This window comes from Callithrix jacchus, chromosome 3, assembly GCF_049354715.1.
Source record: "Callithrix jacchus isolate 240 chromosome 3, calJac240_pri, whole genome shotgun sequence".
NCBI classification, from domain to species: domain Eukaryota; kingdom Metazoa; phylum Chordata; class Mammalia; order Primates; family Cebidae; genus Callithrix; species Callithrix jacchus.
Genome location: NC_133504.1, coordinates 109,303,166 through 109,327,543, shown reverse-complemented (window position 1 = coordinate 109,327,543; position 24,378 = coordinate 109,303,166). Strand labels below are relative to the sequence as shown.

The 24,378-nt window shown below is 45.9% G+C and overlaps 1 protein-coding gene and 2 long non-coding RNA genes across 6 annotated transcripts in view; 1 reads left to right on the top strand and 2 right to left on the bottom strand.

The window, feature by feature from the left end:
• Positions 1–7,418: 7,418 nt before the first annotated feature.
• On the bottom strand, positions 7,419–13,765 carry LOC144581796 (uncharacterized). The gene is made up of 3 exons (XR_013533026.1): positions 13,644–13,765; positions 11,455–11,544; positions 7,419–10,190 (listed from the first exon to the last, which is right to left on the bottom strand). It is a non-coding gene; the product is annotated as an uncharacterized LOC144581796 (long non-coding RNA).
• Positions 13,766–16,283: 2,518 nt separating this feature from the next.
• LOC144581797 (uncharacterized) lies at positions 16,284–19,507 on the bottom strand. The gene is made up of 3 exons (XR_013533027.1): positions 18,981–19,507; positions 17,565–17,646; positions 16,284–16,313 (listed from the first exon to the last, which is right to left on the bottom strand). It is a non-coding gene; the product is annotated as an uncharacterized LOC144581797 (long non-coding RNA).
• Positions 18,965–24,378, top strand: part of HERC6 (HECT and RLD domain containing E3 ubiquitin protein ligase family member 6) — a 77,491-nt gene continuing 72,077 nt past the window's right edge. For all 4 annotated transcript variants that reach the window (XM_078366866.1, XM_078366864.1, XM_078366865.1 and 1 more), the window contains exons 1-2: positions 18,965–19,256; positions 22,231–22,390. In XM_078366866.1, coding sequence (XP_078222992.1) covers positions 19,058–19,256; positions 22,231–22,390 — 359 coding nt within the window. In that variant the 5' untranslated portion in view covers positions 18,965–19,057. The remainder of the gene's footprint in view (positions 19,257–22,230; positions 22,391–24,378) is intronic.

Below are 24,378 nucleotides of genomic sequence, written 5' to 3'. Positions count from 1 at the left end.
GCTGGATTGAGGGCTGCACATGTGCGCAGCTGAAGTACAGGCCCTTTGAGCCTTAGGGCCTGATATTTGAGTAAGTGGTTGTCAGACAGCCATAAGCCTCCTTGAGAGGCCAGAATTCCAGCTACATCATGTGAAGTCCATACGCTTTGATCTTTTCCCTGCACTATTTTAATTGCTTCTGAGACCAATATAGGCACCGCAGCTATGACCCACAAGCAGTGTGGCCAGCCTTTTGCTACTGCATCAATTTCCTTACTTAGGTATGCCACTGGTTGTGGCAGGGTCCCCCGAGTCTGGGTGAGAACCCCACCGTGCCACTCCTGACTTTTCTGTAACGTATAAGGAAAAGTCATTTCCTGTAGGAAAGCTTGGGGCTGGAGCCTGCAGTAATGCCTGCTTCAGGCTCTGAAAGGCTGCCTCAGCCATACGGTCCCATTGTATTAGATGGATGTTAGCTTTTTGAGTTTCCTTAATCAGAGTACATAGGGGTTTGGCTATTTCACTGTATCTGGGAATCCACAATCGGCAGAAACTGGTCATTCCTAAAAATCCTCACACCTCTTTTAAAATTTTTGGCTGGGGGAAGGCTAGTATGGACTGGAGACATTCTCCATCAAGGGCCCGAGTGCCCTTAGACAAGACAAGCTCTAGGTATTTTACCTCTTGCCTACAAAGTTGGGCTTTTGATTTGGAAGCCTTATATCCACAGGTGGCCAGAAAGTTTAGAAGGTCCTGGGTGGCCTGCTGACACTGGGTTTCTGAGTTAGCAGTTTAAAGTAAGTCCTTTATGTATTAAAGGACCAGGGTACCTGGATGTGAAAAATGACTAAGGTCCTGAGCTAGAGCCTGGCTGAACAGGTGGGGCTATCTCAAAAGCCCTGGGGTAGCACTCTCCAGTTGAGCTGAGAATTCTGGTCTGAAGGGTCTTTAACGATGAACAGAAACTGGGAGTCAGGATGTAATGGAACACAGGAAAAAGCATCCTTAAGGTCCAGGACTGTAAACCATTGTGCCTCTGCTGGTAGTTGAGAGAGCAAGGTGTATGCGTTGGGTACAGCTGGGTATAAAGGGATCACCACTTCATTGATAAGCCTGAGATCTTTCACCAGCCATTAGGTTTTTGTCTGTTAGGGTTTTTTACTCCTAAAATTGGAGTATTACAAGGGCGGTTACAGGACCTTACTAGATCCTGAGCTTTTAACATTTATACAATATCCTGTAGCCCCTTTTTGGCCTCTGGTCTTAGCGGGTACCGTCTTTGGTAAGGAAAAGAAGTGGGATCCTTTAGCTTTATTCAAATTGGGCAGGCATTCTTTGCCTGTCCAAATTGTCCCTCCATTGCCCAAACCTCGGGATTAATCCCTTCTTCAAATAATGGGCAGCAGAGAGGGATCTTTTTCCTGACATTCATATAGATAATGGCTCCTGCTCTGGCAAACAGGTCCTGCCCTAGTAGGGAAGTGGGACTTTCATGCGTGGTGAGGAATGCATGGGAGAAGAACACATCTCCCCAGTTACAGGGAGAAATATCAGGAGACTGCTTGTCCTAGGACTCCTCGGATAGTTACAGACTTGGAGGACAACCATCCAGGACAAGAGAGCAAAACTGAGAAGCCCACGCCAGTGTCCAGGAGAAGACTGACCTCTTGGCCCTCTATGGTTAGCTTTACCTGGGCCTCAGTGAGGGCGGTGGATTGTGCTGGTGCTTGCCCTGGGCACCCTCAGTCCTGCTGTTGGGTCATCTGGTTAGTCACCTCAGGCCCTGGGAACCTTCATCCCCTGGGACAGTGCCTTCCAGTGATCGCCTTGGCACAGTGAGCAAGGATGAGGAGGTGGTCTGTTCCTCTTGGGACAATCTATCTTAAAGTATCCCAGTAGGCCACAGTGGTAGTAAGCTTTGCCAGACTGGCGGCTAATGCAAGCCTTTCCCTGTACCGAACCTCTTAGTTCTACCTGCCTGAGGGCCATGACTAGGGCTGCAGCCTTTTTCTTGTCCCTCCTGTCCCTTTCAGCCTGTTACTCCTGATATCTATTATCAAACACTGAGGTTGCTAGATTTCTTAATGATTCTAGACTCTGTTCTGGCCCCAGGGCCAGCTTTTGGAGCTTCCTTCCAATGTCTGCTGCTAATTGTGTAATAAATTTTTCTTTTAGTATTAGCTGACCCTCAGTGCAGTCTGGTGATGGGGGAGTATACTTTCTTAAGGCCTCTTGTAACTGTTCCAGAAGGCTGGTGGGTTTTCTTCCTTTCCCTGAATTATGGTGGATAACATTACATAGTTCATGGGCTTCTTCCTGGTTTGTCTTAATCCCTGAAGTATGCAGGCCAATCGGTTCCAGTCCCCATGTTCTGAATCAGGGTGCCAGAGAGTGTTTACACTAGGGACTGCCTGTCAACCTTTAGGGAATCTATCCTTTTCCTCTGGCATCATTTTGTCATTCACTTGCCTAAGGTACCAAGAGTCCCCAAACTCTTGAGCCACTGTTACAGCAGCCTCTCTCTCATTGCTGGTTAAGGTCTGACTAAGCACCAACATGAACTCTTTCCATCTAGTTCAAAGGACTCACCAGGCCCTGCAGAACATCTACGTACTAGTCCGGATCAACTGAAAATTTTCCTAAGTCCACCTTGATGTGCTTTAAGCCAGAAAGTGAAAAGGGAGCATGTACTTTGGTTGGGGCATCCTAGCAGCCTGTGGTGCCTTGGTCATTTCAGCTTTCCCTGATTTCTCTTGGGTCATAGAAGCTAGGGAGAGCTGGTCAGCATCAGTGGAGGGAGGAGCCACAGGGAGTCCTGGATATGGGGGTAGTCCTTAGGAGCAGCCAGTAGGGCATAAGTTATAAGCCCTACATAGCTGGGGATTATCCCATGGAGAAAAGAAAACTTGCACATAAAAGACCTCAATCCACTTACCTTCCATCCTACAGAAAAGGTCTCATTGTAGAAGGGCGTAATAATTTATACTTCCCTCAGGGGGCCAGGATTCTCCACTCTGCAGAGGGTATTGTGGCTAGGCCATGCTGCAGAAGAAAATAAGCTGCTTCTTCAAAGATTGTGGGTCAAATTGGTCCCAATTATCCAGGATTCACTTTAAGGTGATTTTTGCCTTGGGAAGAGTAGCGCCCATCTGAAATTGAACACAGGGATGCCTGCATCCCTGGTTATTTCTTGCAACTCCCAGCCCTGGGGTGTCGCCCAGTTGTAGAGCACTTTATAGTTCTCCTTGTGCCCTAGATGCATGATCATCTCATGGGCCTACTCCATTTGCTGGGTTTAATCATGCTTACTGGCATCATAAGCATGTCCTCACTGTCTAATGTCCTTTTTGGCCACCTTAAAGGACATGGGGACTGCCACGTTTAGTGGCCCTGTACTGGTGTGTCCTTGAACTAGCCAGTGAGGTTTGGGCGATGGGTCCATTTATATTCCTTAGCAAGTGTCCAATTAACATGGGCCTGACCATAAACCTGACCCAGGAGAATAAATGCCTTGAGAAGGGTCTCTAAACATCACAGTCTTAAAGAAGGTAATGGCTGGCCTCAGGGTCAAGGCTGGGAGAACACCCTCTGGACCAGAGCCTTTTCTCCCCACTTTCCATCATAGGAGTGTGCCCTAGGGCTATTGGTCCTGTAATTAACTATTTGAGTCTCGGACCAGGTCTGATTATGGTGCTCTAGATGGAGAAGTTCTGCCCTATGGAGAGCCGATCCTATGCTGGACAAATTATACATCATCAGATCCTGGCACCATTCAGTTGGATTGGGAAATTGTGGGTGACAGAAAACAAAATGTCCTATAACCTCCAGTACCCACTGATAGATCTTGGCTCTGCTAGGACATAGCCTAGCACAGTGGACTAAGGAAACTGGTCCTGGGTATTTGTACTGTAGGAGGTCCTCACAGGTATAGGCCTGAGGGCAATAGGCCTGAGGGCACCACAGGCAAGGGTTCCTGGACTACCATCCCAAGAACCTCAAGTTCCTAGCAAGAAGGGTAATGGCCTCATGTGTAGGAAATATCTTAGAGGAAAGAGCCTGGAAGAAGTTTTCCTCATGGATATCTGGACCCAGGAGGTTGGAGTCTGAAAGGCTGGGTGGCACTCACATAGGTGGCTGTCTCTTAGGAGATCTAAGCAAGGCCATAACCTCGACTGGATCAAACCAGGAGGTCAGGACCATCGCTCATTGCCCCTAGCTGACTCTTGGCTTGGCCCAGAGAAATAAAAAGTGGAAAGAAAGGAAAGCTGGTGCCAGCCATGCAGACTGACGCTCCCAACTCCGAAAAGCCAGAGTTTGTTAGAGAGTCCTTTCCCAGAAAGCCTGACGCCCATGTCTTTTAGTCCAGCAGCTGTGCTAATCGCTTATAACTGGCTGACAGGTGCCCGGTGATTTACCGCTGTAACAACTAATTAACTTGACTAATACTCCATCTAGTGTTCAAATTGAAAACTACCATTTCTTGTCTATAAGGAGAATGGCAGGTTTGAGCAAACGTTTCCCCTCCTTGAGCAAATGTGCCCCCCCCACCACCACACTGACTTGTCCTAGGCCATCCTAATTGTCTTGTCCATTTGTGAAAAGAAAACAAAAATACTAGATAATATGCCAGGGAGCCACCTGGAGGTGACTGAGTTGCAGCTGGAGTATAATTAAAAAGTAAGCATATTAGGGAGTGTGTTCTATTTTTCATTTGTCCTAAGAGCTGAAAGCAGAGTGTAGGCTTCAAACTCAGAACAATGGAGTTAAATAGACGATGGTCTAGGAAGAAAAGGGCAAAAGGAAGCAATGGAGACTTCAACACTCCTACCTCTTCTCAGATGTTCTTCTACTTGACCCTTGACAATTTTCCCCAGATCGCTTTTTCTCCTTCCTCACTGGTCTATCTATGTCTCCTCAACCCCACTCACTCCATAACAACCTTTTATAAGCTTGTCCTCTCTCAACTCCTTTCTAGTGTCCTCATCACCTCACACTGAGTCAGTGCTGTTCAGTGGAAAGAGGGGTTGATTCTGGGATCCTCTATTTCCTTACTAGTTATCTTGAGCAAATCACTTGAGTTTTCTGAGGCTTAAGTTATTCATAGCTGTACCCAGATAGATAATATGTGGATAATATGTACCTTATAGGGTGGTTGCTCAAATTGGCTGATGTATTGTGAAAGAGACAGATGTGGTAAGCAGTTGGGACATTTTATTTTATTTTCCTTTTCTCATTCTCTTGCCTTCCATAAATCACTGTTAGGGAAAAATTAGTTTAAAAAAAAGAAAAATGGCTATTGGAATAAAATATTAGGCATAAATAATTTTCAAGTTTTATTTTAGAGGTAGAATGACAGTTAATTTATATTGATTTTCTGTTTTTATATGTGGGTGTTCTTTGATAAAGGTACACTATTCTACTTACTTATCTGTAAGCTCAGGACAAATTACTCTCAGCCCTGTAAGCCCTATCATGCCTACTACTCTGTGGTTATGAGGACACATGAGGGAAAGAGCTGGAAAGATTTTGTAAAGTCTAAAGTAAATGCTGATGAATAGTAATTATTATATTTTGTTTGTTCCATATTATACCTACAGTGGATATTCAGTAAAGTTTTTTTATATTTTTTATTTTTAAAATTTTATTGTTATTATTATTATTATTTTGAGCCAGAGTCTCACTCTGTCACCCATGTTGGAATGCAATGACACCATCTCGGATCAATGCAACTTCTGTCTCCCAAGTTCAAGTGATTCTCCTGCCTCAACCTCCTGAGTAGCTGGGATTACAGGCGTGTACCATCGCACCCAGGTAATTTTTGTATTTTTAGTGGACAGGGGGTTTCACCTTGTTGGCCAGGCTGGTCTTGGTTGCCTGGCCCCCAGTGATCCACCCACTTCAGCCTCCCAAAGTGTTGGGATTACAGACGTGAGCCACCATGCCTGGCCAAGATTATTTTTTAAACTATAGAATAATATGGCAATACAATATGAAACTAGTATTAAATTGTGGGAATGTGCATTAGTCTGTTCTCATGCTGCTAATAAAGACATGCCCAAGACCAAGTAATTTACAAAGGAAAGCTTTAATGGACTCATAGTTCCACATAGCTGGGGAAGCCTCACAATCATGGTGGAAGGCATGGTGGAAGGCAAAGGAGGAGCTAAGTCATGTGTTACATGGATTTCAGCAGGGAAGAGAGAGAGAACATATGCAGGGAAACCCCCCTTTATAAAACCATCAGATCTCTCGTGAGACTTATCATGAGAACAATGCAGGAAAGACCCACTCTGATGATTCAGTTACCTCCTGCCAGGTCCCTCCCATAACACATGAGAATTATGGGAGCTACAATTCAAGATTTGGGTAGGAACACAGCCAAACCATATTAGAATGTGTACAAAAGACATTATTTGTTATAGAGACTAGAAAAAGGAATAATTGATGTTGTGGAATCTAAGAAAGGCTCCACAAGGGTGGGTGCAGTGGCTCACACCTGTAATCTCAGCACTTTGGGAGGCTGAGGCTGGATGATTGCTTGAGGCCAGGAGTTCTAGACCAGCCTGGGCAACATAGTGAGACCCTGTCTCTACAAAAAAATTTAAAGGCATGGTGACACACACCTGTAGTCCCAGCTACTTTGGAGGTTTGAGATGGGAGGATCACTTGCGCCCAGGAGATTGAGGCTGTAGTGAACTGTGATTGCACCATTGTGCTCAAGCTTTGGGAACACAGTGAGACCCTGTCTCAGAAAAAAAGGAAAAGAAACAAAGAAAAAGAAAGGATCCACAGAGATGAGACATTTAAGACATGTTTTTTCATAAAAAAAAAAAATGAGGAAAAGGAAATTCCACAGAGAAAACAGAATGAACAGAGGCATGGATTTAGGAAAAAGCAAGTAGAAAAAGGCAAGTAGCTCATTGTGACAGTGGTCCCTGTGTATGCATGGTGGGGGGTGGGGGTATATATAACTATAACTGTCAGGGAGATAAATATAGAAAGGTTAATTACAAGTGGATCACAGAAGGCCTTTAATCATATGCAAAGGATTTTCTTTGTATTTGTGTAAGCAACAGGCCTACAACTATTAAGAAAAATAAGTGATGTGATTAGACCTGTGTTTGTTTGTTTGTTTGTTTGTTTGTTTGTTTGTTTGTTTGTTTGTTTTGAGATAGGGTCTTGCTCTGTCGCCCAGGCTAGAGTGCAGGGGCATGATCTCAGCTCACCACAACCTCCACCTCCCAGGTTCAAGTGACTCTCTTGCCTCAGCCTCCCAAGTAGCTGGGATTACAGGCACACACCACCATGCCTGGCTAATTTTTGTATTTTTAGTAGAGACGGGGTTTCACCATGTTGGCCAGGCTGGTCTCAAACTCTTGACCTTAGGTGATCCACCTGCCTCAGCCTTCCAAAGTACTGGGATTACAGGTGTGAGCCACCATGCCCAGCCCAGACCTGTGTTTTCCACAGGCAACACTCAGAAGAATAAAAAGGATCCATTTGTGATGCCAGTTGTTGATAGAGACATTTGAGATATTGTTGCCAAAGACCTGAACTATGGTAAGAGTGGTGGAGACAGAAAGAAGAGGATAGAAAATGAGATGCTGATGATATCAGCCAATCAGCAACTAATCCATTAGGGGAGGGTTTTCCTTTTTTGTTTTTTGAAACAGGGTCTTGCTCTGTCATCTAGGCTAGATGTGAAGTGGAAATTTTGCCCAGGATTTTGTTAGCACATAGTCAGCAACTTCCCTATTTTAAACTGCCCCTGTTTTTCTGCTAAAAACTGCCCCTTTCTGCTTCTGTACCTCAGCTTATTGCTTACTAGCTATAAACCTTAAAGAAAACTGCCGCATTGTTTAAAACCTGCTGCTGTTGTCTAAAGTTCTGAGTTACTTCCCCTGCCCCTTCACCTATAAAAACTGTGTACTTTTCTTAGCCGGGGCCCAGACTTTTGGGTGTGAATCCTTCTGGGCCCGCTGGACTAATAAAATGTGTTCCTCTGTCTCCCTGAGTGCCGCTTGGGTTTTTTTTAGGTAAAATTTTCCACATTTGGTTCCCTGACCGGGAAACCCAACAGCCCTGTTCCCTTGAGCCACCCGTTTGGGGCGGAAAAGATGGACAGCTCGCCTGTTCCCCGCCAGGGTACGAGGCAGGCAGGGACCCCCTTCCCCCGTAAGCTCCTACAGGACCTCCTTCCCTGGAAGGGGAACTGCTGCTGCTCCGGCATTGCTGCTCACCAGACTCACAGGGGAGACGGACTGAACTGAGGGGAACGCCGGATACAGTAAGGTCCTGGGACTGACTCTGGCCAGGCCCATCTATGGACAGAAGGGGAGCCTGATCACCTCCCAGGGTCTCCATTTGGAGACAGCAGTTGGATTTGTCGGGTTAGGGTGAAAATGTGATAACTTCTGAGTGAGTGTATGAGTGTGTGGGGAGCTCAGGAGCCTGCTCTTGAACCTCTAGTCCGTAGCTCCATGGTGCAAACTACGGAGCTCCACAGGGCTTGAGCCTGCGTTTCCATGGCAAACCTCATATGGCTTATGGCGGCATGGAGCTGAGCGCAAGCTGAGTTCCATCCAAGTCGGGTGATTATACCAACCCACTGACTGCTAAGAGGTGCCTAAGTTCCCACAAGGGGCGCGGCCAGGTGGGCATCTGAGTGGTCCCTCACGGGATACCCCTCCTTTGTCTGTCTTGCGTCACCATTCAAAGGGGATACATATCCTGCAGAAAAGTCAGTCTAAGCTCAAGGTCCTAGATTGTATGGTCAAAAACTTTAGGAAGGGCTTCTCTGGAGATTATGGGGTTAAAATGACCCCAGGAAGACTAAAAACCCTCTGCAGATCTGGGTGGCTGGCACTTAGTGTCAGCTGGCCACCAGAGGGCATCCTGGAAGTCTCCAAGGTACAGGCTGTTTGGAAGGCTGTGACTGGTAACCCTGGCCACCCAGACCAGTTCCCATATATTGATTCCTGGTTGGAAATAGCTCAGACCCTACCCCTTATGTTCAGTTCTCTGCTGGTAGGAAGGGACAGTGCAAGGTCTTCATGGCCCAAGCAACTAAGGGACCCAAGCAACCCATTCATCAGGGTGACCCTGAGGAGGAGCTGCCACTGCCTTATGTCCTTCTGGCACCATCAGCCCCCAGCCCACCAGCCTTGCCTGACACACCCCCAGTGCAAAGCGGGGACATCTGAGCACCCTCCTTTGTAGCTAGATCAGTGTGCATGCTGCAGAGAGGTGGGACACTGGAAGAACGAGTGCCCCAAGTGGATGGTCCCAGGTGGGGCACCCCCCAAGGAAGGGCAGAATACCAGCCAGAACCTAGCCAGGCCCACCTGATCAACTTGGCCAGGATGGACTCCACTGGGATGGACTCAGACTAGAACAGGCCAGGCTCTATGGAGAAACTTGGCCCTGAGCGTCCATGGTCAAGATGAAGGTTGAGGGCCACCCAATGACTTTTATGGTAAACACTGGAGTGGAGTGCTCAGTGGTCACCACTCCAGTTGCCCTGTTTAGCAACAGGAAGGCAACTGTTGTGGGAGCAACAGGTGACCAGGTAGAGCCCCAGCCGTTCTGCCAAGATCAGATATGCCAATTAGGGGGATACCAGGTACACCATGAATTCCTCTATCTACTGGAATGTCCTGTCCCCATTCTGGGAAGAGACTTGTTAAGCAAACTGGGGGCACAAATCACTTTTGAACCCTAGGGAACCAGCCAGTCTGACTTTAAGTGAGACAAAGAGGGGTCTGGTCCTAGCAGTCACACTTCCACATGAGGAAGAATGGAAACTGCACACTGCCAAGAGGTCAGAGAAAAACCCACCAGAATTCCTGGATGCCTTCCAGTCTGGGCAGAGACGAACGCTTCAGGAATGTCTACGGCCCAAATCTGCAGACAACAGGTGAGAAACCTGGGATTCATCATCACCAAAGAACACCAGTCCCAGGGACCAGAGAGAAAAAAGATGACTTCCTCCATGCCCACTTCCAGCACCAAGTGGAAACTCCAGGAGTTTCTCGGGGCAAAAGATAGACCCCTTGAGTGGAGTGATAGCCAAGACATGGCTTTCTGGGAAATCAAGGCACAGCTCCAAAGTGCCTGAGCACTAGGACTTCTAGATGTCACATGAGAATTCAATCTGTTCATTCAGGACAGAAACAAAACAGTACTTGGGGTCCTCATCCAGACTGTTGGGCCTTGAAAGAGAAAAAGAGAGAAGTCAGGGGCACTGGTGGCTCTCAAATGCCCATTTAACCCACTACCAAGGGCTGCTCTGTGAAAACCCATGGGTCACCATTGAAACCATGTGTGGCCTCAACCCGGCCACATTTCTACCCATAGAAGAGGGATCCCCGGACCACGACCATGAGTAGGTGGTAGATGAGGTCTTTGCTAGTCAGCCAGACCTCAAGGACTGTCCCCTCCCTAAGGCAGACTTAAACCTGTTCACCGACGAAAGCAGCTATGTCCAGAATGGGGAGACGTATGCAGGGTATGCAGTTGCCACTACCACTGAAGTGGTTGAGGCAGCCCCCTTGCCCAGAGTCTGGTAGGCACAATGGGCAGAATTATACACCCTCATTCAGGCCCTGTGCCGCACAGAAGGCAAAGCAGTCAATATTTACACTGACTCCAGGTACGCCTTTGCAACTGTCTTTGCAAACGCCTTTGCAAATGCCTTTGCAACATATACATGGGGCGATATACAAAGAAAGAGGACTGCTGACAGCAGGAGAAAAAGAAGTCAAAAATAAGGAAGAAATTCTCAGACTGCTAGAGGCAGTTTGGAAACCCAAAGAGGTAGCTGTCATGCATTGCAAGGGCCACCAAAGAGAAACTGATCTTATCTCTACAGGAAAACGGCTGGCTGGCCAAGAGGCTAAGGCAGCCACACTGAAGAAAGGGTCTGTGCAGGCCCCGCCCACTTGTTCACAGTCACCCCTTGGCTTTGAGAGGATGTGGGAAAGCCAGAGTACTCCATGGAAGAAAACCCATGGGCACAGCAGGACAGGGCAAAGCAAAGTGCCGGGGGATGGTGGCTACTCCCTGACAACAGACCAGTGGTGCCTAGGAACTTGGCTCATACTGTCGTTACTCAGTGCCATGGTCTCAACCCACCTAGGTAAATCTGCTCTGGAGACCCTACTCAACAGGTATTACTATATTACTACTCTACCCACACTCTGTGCTGCAGTAATCAGTGCCTTACCTATGCTAAAACAACCCCCCACAGTGGCTGAAACCTGCCCCAGGGGTGCAACAGATGGGCAGCTACCCCTTTGAGGATGTAGAGGTGGATTTCACCAAAGTCAAGCCCAGTAAAGGGTACAAATACCTACTGGTCCTTGTATGTACATACTCGGGCTGGGCTCAGGCACTCCCAACCATGACAGAAAGGGCCAGAGAAGTTGTGAGAGTCCTGCTTCGTGAAATTGTTCCCTTGTGTGGGATTCCACTCACCATGCACAGTGACAGTGGGCCAGCATTTGTGGCAAAGATCATCCAAGCCCTCACCAGTGTGCTCAAGATTAAGTGGAAACTTCACACAGCCTACAGGACACAAAGTTCAGGGAAAGTGGAGCGCATGAATCAAACCCTAAAGGTTACACTAGCAAAGCTCTGTCAGGAAACCCAGGCTTCCTGGGTAGATATGCTTCCCCTAGCCCTGTTGCAGTCACGGTTTACACCGGGACCCCCTGGTTACTCACCCTTTGAAATCCTATTCGGGAGCCCCCCACCCCCACCGCCTCTGGTTAACAAGGTGATGGGACACCTCAGACAGTTGGGGGAAACAAGCATGATATCCCAGCTGCAGGCATTAGGAAAGGTGCTGTCCCAGGTCAGTCAGTTTGTAATAGAGAGGGCACCTATCTCCCTAGCCAATCCAGTATATCCCTTCCAACCTGGGAACCAGGTCTGGGTAAAGGATTGGAAGAAGAAAGCCCTCCAGCCTGTCTGGACAGGGCTCCATACTGTAATCCTTGTCACCCCAACTGCTCTCAAAGTTGCAGGAGTTGTTTTGTGGGTATACTATTCCAGAGCCAAGAGGGCCCACCAGAACACATTGCTGGACTGGTGGCCGGCACATCAGACCCTCCGCACCCCACGAAAATCATGCTCTGGCGAGCTGAATCCTGAGAACTCGTCAAGCCCTGCTCTAGTCACACAACCGGAAGCTGACAAGTCAACCCACAGCCGAAGCTTGAGGAGCCTCCACTGAATCAGCAAATGTGAACTGAAATCTTAAAACTATTCTGACGGCATTTGTTGTTCTACTGTTGTGCTGTCATCATTGTTGTCCCTTGAGGGACATTCCTTGCCCATGTCTGGTGTAAAATGTCACTTTCTGTTTTGCTATTAATAATATGCTTGGCCCTTGCCTTCAGCCCTTGCCTAATTAACATACTTTGGTGCTTCATCGAAGCCATGGTAATTAGAAAAACAAATGCTCAGTTGCTGGCCCTCCGTGGGTACAAGTCGCTAAATACAGGCACCAGGGTGTAAAGGTGATGCTCCCTAACATCCATAAGAGAGCATCAAAGTTGGGGATGAAGTGGAAATTTTGCCCAGGATTTTGTTAGCACATAGTCAGCAACTTCACTATTTTAAAACTGCCCCTGTTTTTCTGCTAATAACTGCCTCTTTCTGCTTCTGTACCTCAGCCACCTCAGCTTATTGCTTACTAGCTATAAACCTTAAGGAAAACTGCCACGTCAGCTAAAACCTGCTGCGTTGTCTAAAGTTCTGAGTAACTTCTCCTGTCCCTTCACCTATAAAAACCAGAATAGGATTTCAAAGGGCGAGTACCTTTTCTTAGCCACGGTCCAGACTTTTGGGTGTGAACCCTTCTGGGCCCACCGGCGTAATCAAGTGTGTTCCTCTGTTTCCCTGAGTGCCACTTGGGTTTCTTGTCAGGTAAAATTTTCCGCAACAGATGCAATGGAATTAACGCAGCTCACTGCAGCCTTGACCTCCTGGGCTCCAGTGATCCTCCTGCTTCAGCTTCCCATGTAGCTGAGACCATAGGTGTGCACCACCACACCTATGTTTGCCAGGCTAACTTTTCAACTTTTTGTGTAGACAGGGTCTTGCCTTGTTGCCCAAACTGGTCTTGAACTGCTGGGTTCCAGCTATCCTCCCCCTCGACTTCCCAAATTGCTGGGATTACTGGCATGAGCCACCACACCTGGCCCGAGAGTTTTGCAATAGCAAGAAAATGTAAGATGAATTGGAGATTTTTAGCTAGAATGGTTTTAAGGAAGTGCCATTGGGGGCATGAAGGGAGAGCTCAGGGAACTAAGAGTGCTCTATTGTAAGACTCTTCTAGTAAAAATTAAATACACTTTCTAGTCAAATGGAGCCGTGTTATAATCCTGCCATTTAGGCCAGCACAGTGGTTCACACTTGTAATCCCAACACTTTGGGAGGCTGAGGTGGGTGGATCACTTGGTGGGAATAAAGAGTGTTCTACTATAAGATTCTTTTAGTAAGGATTAAACAAGCTTTCTAGTCAAATGGATCAGTGTTATAATCCTGCCATTTAGGCCAGCATAGTGGCTCACACTTGTAATCCCAGCACTTTGGGAGGCTGAGGCGGGTGGAGCTTTACTAAAACGTAAAAAAAATTAGCCGGGTGTCATGGCACATACCTGTAATCCCAGCTACTCAGGAGGCTGAGGCAGGAGAATCACTTGAACCTGGGAGGCAGACGTTGCAGTGAGCCGAGATCACACCATTACACTCCAGCCTGGGTGACAGAGTGAGATTCCATCTCAAAAAAAAAAAAAAAAAATCTTGCGTTTATACACACCATGTAACTTCAAGCAAGTTACTGAAACTCTCTGAGCCTTAATTCCTTACCCACAAAAATGAGAATAATAATAACCATGATTGATAAAGAAAGTCATTGTTGCTTAACTCCTCAGCATCTGTCTCCCCTTTCTTCCAGCAACATGCCTAAACTTTCATGTGGGATCTGCCTACTCCGCTCAGAAAGTGCCTGGATGAGATTCCATCCCAACAAGGTTAACTGAACACCTCATTGGCTTCCACAGTGATTGCCTCAGGAGTAGACATATGACCCAAATCGGGCCAAATCTCAAGACTTTTGTTTTGTGCAGATTTTTTCTGTCCACAGGCTGTGAAGCTGAGAGCTGGATATATATAAAGTTTAGAGTTGCTGTAACCCTCTTGCCATCTCAGAGGAGCTTCTGGAACTGCAAGATAGACTGCATGGAGCCTGAAGATGAAGCCCTCATGGCAAGAGGCAGAATGGACAGAGAAATTGAGTCATTAAGGACATTGGTTAAGTCCTTGTTTACAGCAGTGCCTGTAATCAGCCATCCTGGTGGACTTTTCCAGTTACTTGACTTGACTTTAATCATAAACAGTTATGCTGTAATCATAAATACTCCCTAAATGCTCATATGCTTACAACAACAAAAATTATTTCTTGCTTATGCTCCATGGCCTACCTGCAGCTCTGCTTGATTGTTGTTTTTAATCTGGGATTTGGTAAAATAGAGCAGTCTCTCTCTAGAAAATCACCTGTTGTAACAGAGGGAAAGGAGAGTAGGAGAAGAAGTGCTGGCTCTAAACTATCTGCCTGAAGTTGCTTCCCACTTGCATATGATTGGCCAGAACAAATCACATGCTCAAGATTGATGACACAGGGTGGACAGGGGGAACAAAGTTTTTTGAAAAATAATAATATAACCTGTAAGTAAATTTCCCATTTACTTATTTAACGGGAAATTTAATGTGAGCTTGGGCCTTATTTTCTGTCACCTGCAACCAAAATAATTTTCTTTTTTTAAGAGACAGAGTCTCACTCTGTCACCCAGGTTGGAGTGCAATGATGCCATCTCAGCTATAGGCATGTGCCACTATGCCCAGCTATTTTTTTTTTATTTTTTGTAAAGATGGGGTTCCACTATGTTGCCCAGGCTGGTCTCCAGCTCCTGAGCTCAAGCAATCCTCCCACCTCAGCCTCCTAAAGTGCTAGGATTACAGGTATTAGCCACTGTGGCTGACTCAAGATAAATTACTTAGGGTGACAGATACCCCAATTTGATAATGTGTCAGATTATCACAGGTACCCCCAAGACATGTACATCTATTATGTATCAATAAAAAAAATTTTTTTTTTGCCAGGCGTGGTGGCTCACACCTGTAATCCCAGCACTTTGGGAAGCTGAAGTGGGTGGATTACTTGAGGTCAGGAGTTTGAGACCAGTCTGGCCAACATGGTGAAACCCCATCTACCAAAAATACAAAAATTAGCTGGGTGTGGTGGTGCATACCTGTAATCTCAGCTAATCGGGAGGCTGAGGCAGGAGAAGCTCGTGAACTTGGGAGGTAGAGGCTGCAGTGAGATTGTGCCACTGCATTCCAGCCTGGGTGGCAAAGCAAGACTCTGTCTTGGAAAAAAAAATTTTTTTTAAGAAATAATGTAGGCGGGGCGCGGTGGCTCACGCCTGTAATCCCAGCACTTTGGGAGGCCGAGGCGGGTGGATCACGAGGTCAAGAGATCGAGACCATCCTGGTCAAAATGGTGAAACCCCGTCTCTACTAAAGATACAAAAAATTAGCTGGGCATGGTGGCGCGTGCCTGTAATCCCAGCTACTCAGGAGGCTGAGGCAGGAGAATTGCCTGAACCCAGGAGGCGGAGGTTGTGGTGAGCCGAGATTGCGCCATTGCACTCCAGCCTGGGTAACAAGAGCGAAACTCCGTCTCAAAAAAAAAAAAGAAAGAAAAGAAAAGAAATAACATAATATGAGGGTTCAGTGTCTTATGGTGATAATGCCAAACTCTTACAGTTTGTGCTTGAGAAAATAAACATTAAAGAAATTACTATTCAGAAAAAGGTTATATTTGGTATAGTAAAACAGAACCAGAAATATGAATACTATTCACTGACTCACTACTCATCAATCCATTTGTCCAATATACTCTTATTAGCATCTACCAAGTTCCAGGTACTCCTGGAGTAGAAAAATAAATAACATTTGTTCTTCTCTTTAAAGAACTTGAAATATGGTCATAAAGAGTGGTGAACTGAAATTATATAAATAGGTTCTATAATAGTTTTTTTTTTTTAATCAATAATGCTGATGATTGTGGGGGATAGGTAAGAGTGGCAGGAAAAACTATAGGGAAAAGACAAACCTTCTGAAAGGTCGGCTTCTGAAGGCAGCTGTTCTATAATTCTGGGGCAGAGGGCAAGGTACAAGGTTCAAGAGAGTGTAGGGGAATTTATCTTAAATAGGTTTGTTTACTTGTTTACAGGAACTGACCTTTGAGCTCCAGCATGACGTTCCTGAAAGGGGAACAATAAATTTTAATTACCTACAGGTCGTGTTTACTCCAGGTTTTGGCATTGTTCCTGCACTGAATGAAAGCAAGCAGCTCCATGTTCTCAGGGCTGCGCTCTGGTCATTAGAGCCAGGAAATCACCTAGCCACTCTTACACTGCATACTTGTGTCTGAATACTTATTTCATCTGTCTGCCCGGGTCTGCAGGACAGACCCAACAGATGATGGCTAACGTTGTCAAAATTTCCAAATCTAAAAACCAGTGCTCAGCTGGGCATGGTGGCTCATGCCTGTAATCCCAGCACTTTGGGAGGCTGAGGTAGTCAGATCACCTGAGGTCAGGAGTTCGAGACCAGCTGGGCAACATGGTGAAACCCCGTCTCTTCAAAAAATACAGAAGTTAGGTGTGCGTGGTGGCGCATGCCTGTAGTCCCAGCTACTCGGGAGGTTGAGGCAGGAGAATCGCTTAAACTTGGGAAGTGGAGGTTGCAGTGAGTTGAGATCACCTCACTGCACTCCAACCTGGGCAACAAGAGTGGAACCCCCATCTAAAAATAAATAAATAAATAAGTATCAGTGCTCAACCCTCAACTTGCTCCGCAAGCAATTGACAGAGTTTATCCTGTCTTATTCTTTTTTTTGAGACGGAGTTTCGCTCTTGTTACGCAGGCTGGAGTGCAATGGCGCAATCTCGGCTCACCGCAACCTCCGCCTCCTGGGTTCAGGCAATTCTCCTGCCTCAGCCTCCTGAGTAGCTGGGATTACAGGCAGGCGCCACCATGCCCAGCTAATTTTTGTATTTTTAGTAGAGACGGGGTTTCACCTTGTTGACCAGGGATCCTGTCTTACTCTTTATTGCTCTGTCTGTAACTCCTGCTCCTGGTTTTCCTCCTATGATCAGTCATCTAGCCTCTGCTACACTGTTGCCATATTCACCCCCTGGATGTTCTCATTCAGCCATTTGGCTTTGAGCATCATCTCCTGATGGCTCCCAATTTTCTGACTCCACCCCAGCTTCTCTCTACAACTCCAAAACAGTTTATCCTATTGCCTTCTTGATTAACAAGCATCTCACAGTTATCATTACCAGTCTGTACTCCAGACCCACACAGCTCTAAATCTGCACCTCCTCCGGGGTTCCCACCCCAGTAGAGTTTATCCTGGAGTAACCCCTAAGGCCAACTGGAGTTATTCCTAATCTCTCTTCTTCTTTCCCCCCAATTTCTAATCCATCGTCAAATCTGTGAATTCTTACTTTCAAAACACATCTTGAATCTAATAACTTCTCCTCTCTTTTCCTCCAGGATGTCACTGGGCAACAAGAGTGGAACCCCCATCTAAAAATAAATAAATAAATAAGTATCAGTGCTCAACCCTCAACTTGCTCCGCAAGCAATTGACAGAGTTTATCCTTATTCTTTTTTTTGAGACGGAGTTTCGCTCTTGTTACGCAGGCTGGAGTGCAATGGCGCAATCTCGGCTCACCGCAACCTCGGCCTCCTGGGTTCAGGCAATTCTCCTGCCTCAGCCTCCTGAGTAGCTGGGATTACAGGCAAGCGCCACCATGCCCAGCTAATTTTTGTATTTAAAATTACAAATTAAGTCCAAAAATTGGACTCTTAAGTAGTCTCTGCTAACTGGCTTTCTGCTTCCGTTTTTGTTTTATTATTTTTTACACAGCGGCCAGATAAATCTTTAAAAACGAAAGTCACACCATGGCTCTTCTCTATTCAAAACCTTCCAACGGCTTCTTTTTATCCTCTGCCCTTACTTATGATCACGACTCATTCCCTCATTTCCCATTTCCTCTCATCTCTCTGCATAAATATCATTTTATCAGGAAACTCTTCCCTAATATCATCTGAAATACCAGTGCCTTCTGCCTCTACCTTCTAGTTCCTATTGTATTTTTCATTGTCCCTGGATATTACACTATGTGTTAATCTGTTTATGTTCTCTTTCCCGTAAGAGAACGAACACGCACCACCAAGATCTTGTCTTTCACTAATTGTATTTTCGGGCCGGGCGCGGAGGCTCATGCCTGTAATCCCTGCACTTTGGGAAGCTGAGGGGGTGGAATTTGAGACCAGCCTCGCAAGATGGTGAAACCCCGTCTCTACTAAAAATACAAAAATTAGCCGGGCGTCGTGGCTCACGCCTATAATCTCACCTACTTGGGAGGCTGAAGCAGAAGAATTGCTTGAACCCGGAAGGCGGAGGTTGCAGTGAGCTAAGATCGCGCCACTGCACTCCAGCCTGGGCGACAGAGCGAGAATCCGTCTCAAACCAACCAACAAAAAAAAACTTTTATTTTCAGTGCCAAAAAAGATCTGGAAGGAGGTGGGCACTCAGATGCTTTATTCACCGTGCTATGTATTATTCTAACACTTTATGTATCTGTTAAATTATCCCAACATATTAGATTTGCTGAATTGCTATCCATATTTCGTAGATGTGATAGCTGAAGCACAGAATCATTAGGTAACTTGCCCAAAGTGGCATTCATGACTCATGATTGGCTTAGGATGTAAAGTAAACCCAGATGCATTCCCTCTCTGCTCTTCAAAACTGGAAGCTTAGGCGGCGAGAGTTGACGTGGGGTTAGGGCTGCCCTCCTGGGGCGGGTTGAAGGCAGGGTGAGCCTCCCGAAGTCCAGGAAATCGTTGCCTACCCAGTCACCAGCGTTCGAGAGCCTGTCGCAGAGAGAAGGACGGGAATCCGAAGCAGGCGACAGGGCGCGGAAGCGGGATGTACTTCTCTTGGGGCGCCGGCTCCAGGGGGCTGCAGCGCCGGAGGACGGAGGGCAGCCCCGGAGCTGAGCTACTGCAAGCGGCCAGCGGGGAGCGCCACGCTCTGCTGCTGCTGACCAACTCCTCGGTCCACTCGTGCGGAGAGAACAGCCGGGGCCAGCTGGGCCGCAGGGGCGCGCCGCGCGGGGACCTGCCAGGTGAGCGCAGACCCCAGGCGCGGGGTGTGGCGACCCCAGTGCATGGACGCGGGGACTCGGGTACCAGGCGCAGGGAACCGGGTGCGGAGCGCGGGGCGCGGGTGCCCAGGTGCGGGGCGCGGCTCAGATGTTGGGCGCCAAGGGCCAGGCAGGCAGGGGTGCTGGGAGCCTCGGATCTCTCGGGACCAGAGGAGCCAAAGGAACCGGGAGAATTGTGCCCTGTGCTTCCGAAGCGCAACTTCCTCAGTTTCGTTTTCCCGCCGCCCCTGGGGTTCGTTTCGGTTTCCAATTCAAGTTCAAAGCGAAACTGAGAGTCAAAACTAACCCGGTCCGCCCTGCTCTGGACAGAATGTGGTCCTTCGGCTTGCCTTGCAGACAAATCCTCGCCTGCGCTGTTCTACCTGGAGAAGGCAGCCTGACCGCACAAACGTGGTTTGCGGGTTAGACACCTGTAACTCCCTTAGAAATACCCTGGGGCATTTTTTTTCTTAAAAAAATATGATAATACAATAATCGTTATAGATTTTTGTAGAAATATGAGAAAGAAATCACCTGTAGCTCCAGCATCCAAAGATAACTCTTAACATTTTGATGCATTTTCTCCTTGTCTACTTTTTTCAGTTTATGTATTTAATGTTTTATAAAAATCATACCATTATAGATTTGTATATGCAGTATTTATTGCAACTCTATACATTGTGTTTTCATCAAACATAATCATATGAACATACTACCCTTTTATTGCACGTTTTGAAAATACATTTTAAATTGTCGCATAACATTCCAAACTCTAAGAGTACCATAATTATTCTCTTTTTGTGGAAAGTAGATTGTTTCCCACTAGGGGCTTTTATAAATAATTCTGATTGATGTTCTTGTAAGGAAATAATTTGACCACATATCTGATGACTTGCTGAGAATAGTTTCAAAAGGTGTGTGGAGAAGGAAAATTTTTCTTCTACCCTCTTAGATTCAGCACCTGGGGCCTGCAAACGTAACTGACAAAAGACAGATCGACAGGAGAAAAAGCATACAATTTTATTAATCTTTTACATATAGGGGGATTTACATGCATGGGAATTTACAAAATAGTAGTGAAACTCAAGTGCTTTGACTTAGGGTCTTGTATATCATATTTAACAAAGGAAAGGGGGTTTGGACTTTAAAGGATGATGAACTCGGGGAAAGTGACTAGAAAATATAAGGGAAGATAAGGGTTATTTTATTAGAGTTGTTTATGCAGACTCATCCCAGTGCCAAGTCTTCATCTTAGGTGACCCTTCTCTTCTTGGTGCAGGAGATACGAGCTTCTCACAAAAGGGTATTTATGCCCTACTTTTAGGTGATAAAAAGAGAGCAGAGAACTCTTCCTGCATCTGTTGATTCTCAGTTGCCTTCAGCTCAAATTCTTATGGTATAGTAGCATGTTTTCAGGTCTGATCACCTTCATCTGGAAATGAAGGGCAACATGATACTTAATGCCAAATTGTTCACCAGAAAAATGGTACCAATTTCTGTCTTTCTGCGTGCATGAATCTTTGGGAAATTTTAGCCTTGCATAGATTGACAGTAAATAGTTGAAAAAAATTATCACAAAGATAAAAGGAAAAAAAATCTTAAATGTTACAAAAACTTTACTGGTATGATGTTCTCAACTCTAATAATTCAGAGACAGGCCCCTTGGGAAAACAGTTTAGATTGGCTTGTAGGGAAATGTGATGCGGTTTTCATTTGTGGGCATATTTAGGGCCTCCATAGGGGCATATTTTTTTCACTTTTCATTGTAAGAGGATCCAGCACCTGCCTGTCACACTCATGAGGTAGTCTCCCTTTCAGTTTCCTTCTGAGCAACGGATTCACTGCTTTCAGTGTTTAGGGTGGGAAGACAGAGTAGCAGAATGAGGAGATCCCACCTTTTTTCTGGGTCCTTTCATTTTGCTAGGGTTTGCTAACACCATCATAGAGAAATGTTTGGTTATGCATCATAGTCCCTAGAGGTTACCCCCTCCATGATGCCTACTCCTTTAAGTAACAACCATTAAAAGATAGACTTGGGTACATTAAATGATTTTTAAGAGTTAATTTGAACGTTCAGCAGTTCATGAATTGAGCAGCACCAGACCTCAAGCAGTTGGGCTCCACTGAGGGAGGTGCAAGGAGATGCAAGGGGAAACCTTTGATATGGTGTTCCAGGAAGCAAGACAAGGGAAATGTTTGATTGGTTAAAGTGGAAAGTCCCTTGTTAGAAGTAGTCAGCAGTTTCTGGTTTGTGAAGTCTCTAGTTAGTTGGTGGTTTAGTCTCTAAAGTTAGTTGGTGGTTTCCGATTGGTTAACCTTAAGTTTCATTTTCCTGGGCTATGACCAATCACTCTGAGTTGTGTTTTGGTTTGTTTAGGAACTCAAGGTTCTGGAGCCATCTCAACTTAATAATCTCCCAGTTGATTATTTTAACAGAGCTGTATCCCGTAAAGACAGGGTAACACATGGACACAGGGAGGGGAGTACTAAACACTGGGGTCTATTGGGGGGAAAAGGGGAGGGCCAGCGGGGGAGGGGGAGCTGGGGAGGGATAGCCTGGGGAGAAATGCCAAATGTGGGTGAAGGGGAGAAAGGAAGCAAAACACACTGCCATGTGTGTACCTATGCAACTGTCTTGCATGTTCTGCACATGTACCCCAAAACCTAAAATGCAATAAAAAATTAAAAAAAAAAGACAGGGTAATTGTTCCTGCATTAGTTTGCTAAGGATAATGGCCTCCAAAAAAAAAAAAAAAAAAAAAAAAGACAGGGTAACACACATTGAATCTACTTCCTTCAGACATTTAGCATTAACTTTAGGTCTCAGTTTAAAATACCATTGGAGGAGACAAGAGATCTGGATGATCCTTCTTTTTGAAGAAAAGTGCTGTCTTAAACTTGTTAAACTAATGATCTGGTGGTGGTGGTTGGGGGTGTTGTGTTTTGTTTCCCAAAGAACCAGTTCAGGCACTGAAAACCCTAAAGTTTAATCTTGTAAGCTGCGGGAAGGAGCACTCCCTGGCTGTGTGCCACAAAGGAAGGGTCTTCGCATGGGGAGCTGGTTCTGAAGGGCAGCTGGGGATTGGAGAATTCAAGGAAATAAATTTCACACCTAAGTAAGTATTTCAGTCCTCTCCTTCAATATATTTAGTACCGTGTGCCAGGCACTGTGCAAGATGCCAGGATACAAAGATGACTATGACAGGCCAGCTGCAGTGGCTTACATCTGTAATCCCAACACTTTGGAAGGCTAAGGTGGATAGATCACTTGAGGTCAGGAGTTTGAGACCAGCCTAGCCAACATGGCGAAACCCCATGTCTACAAAAAATACAAGAAAATTACCCTGGCATGGTGGCAGGCACCTGTAATCCCAACTACTCAGAAGCCTGATATGGGACAATAGCTTGAGCCTGAGAAGTGGAGGTTGCAGTGAGCTAAGACAGGACCACTACACTCCAGCCTGGGCAACAGGTGGAGACTCAGCCTCAAAAAAAAAAAAAAAAAATGGCTGGGTGCCATGGCTCATGCCTATAATCCCAGCACTTTGGGAGGCTGAGGCTGGTGGATCATGAGGTCAGGAGTTCAAGACCAGCCAGGCCAACATGGTGAAACCCTGTCTCTACTAAAAATACAAAAAATTAGCCAGGCATGGTGGCACATGCCTGTAATCCCATCTACTAGGGAGGCTGAGGCAGGAGAATTGCTTGAACCTAGGAGGCAGAGGTTGCAGTGAGCCAAGATTGCACCACTGCACTTCAACCTGGGCAACAGAGCTAGACTCTGTCTCTAAAAAAAAAAAAAAAAGGCGGGGGAAAAAACTACAACACCAATTATTATTCAATTAGAGCTGAGTCAAACGAGTTGGACCCTTTGATCTTAATCTTACCTCTTGGAATATAACTGTAAGGGCCCATTTAGACCTCCAGAGTGTTTAGTCTTTATACTAAAGTGGGTGTAAAGTAGAAACATTTGAGCTGCAAAAGATGCAGACCTAAATCTTACCTGAACTTCCTTTATCACACTAAAACAGAGCCTCCTGAAAATACAGTTGCCAGTAACTTCCTTGAGTGAGAATTTCCTGGGTATTCAGTTGTCATGAAGAGACACCACCCATTACATTACCATTACCATCAAAAAGCCCAATAGAACCTTCTATACTTTCCCACTGAAGTCCCAAAACCCCGCCTTTTATTAAGTTGACATATATAAAACCTTACTTTGGAATATTCTGCAATAGTAAGCACACTTATAAATAACCTTCGTCTTTTCTCTTGTTAATCTATAGTCAGTTAATTCGCAGGCCCAAATATTGGACCAAAGGTGGAAGAGAAAAAGCTTTTTTCCCACCATAACCTTTTGGCTTGTCATAAATCACTAGACCCTAATATCTTAGTAAAATAGAGGGAAATATCACATTTCCTCAGAAACAACTTCCCAGGACAGATATGACAAGTAGTCGGCTCTGAATTTTGTGTTTATGGATTACACTCTTAAGAAATTTTTTTTCTTTTTCTTTTTTTCTTTTTTTTTTGAGATGGAGTTTCACTCTTGTTACCCAGGCTGGAGTGCAATGGCGTGATCTCAGCTCACCGCAGCCTCCACCTCCTGGGTTCAGACAATTCTCCTGCCTCAGCCTCCTGAGTAGCTGGGATTATAGGCACGCACCACCATGCCCAGCTAATTTTTTTGTATTTTTCACCATGTTGACCAGGATGGTCTCGATATCTTGACCTCGTGATCCACCGGCTTCGGCTTCCGAAAATGCTGGGATTACAGGCTTGAGCCACCACGCCTGGCCAGGAATTTTCAAACATATGCTTTTTAATTTTAGGAAGTGACTTCTTGTTACATCTTCCGGTCATTAAATTCTAGAAGAGATCAATGTGATTTGGAGGAATGAGCATTGAATTTGGAATGAAAAGATCATAATTTGAGTCTAGTTTTACAGCATCATACCTATTTGACCTCTTTGAGTTCCATTAGTTTCACTTTATCAAATTGCCAATAGTGGCCAGGTGCAGCGGCCCGCGCCTGTAATCCCAGCACTTTGGGAGGCCAAGGTGAGCAGATCACCTGAGATAAGGAGTTTGAGACCAAGATCAG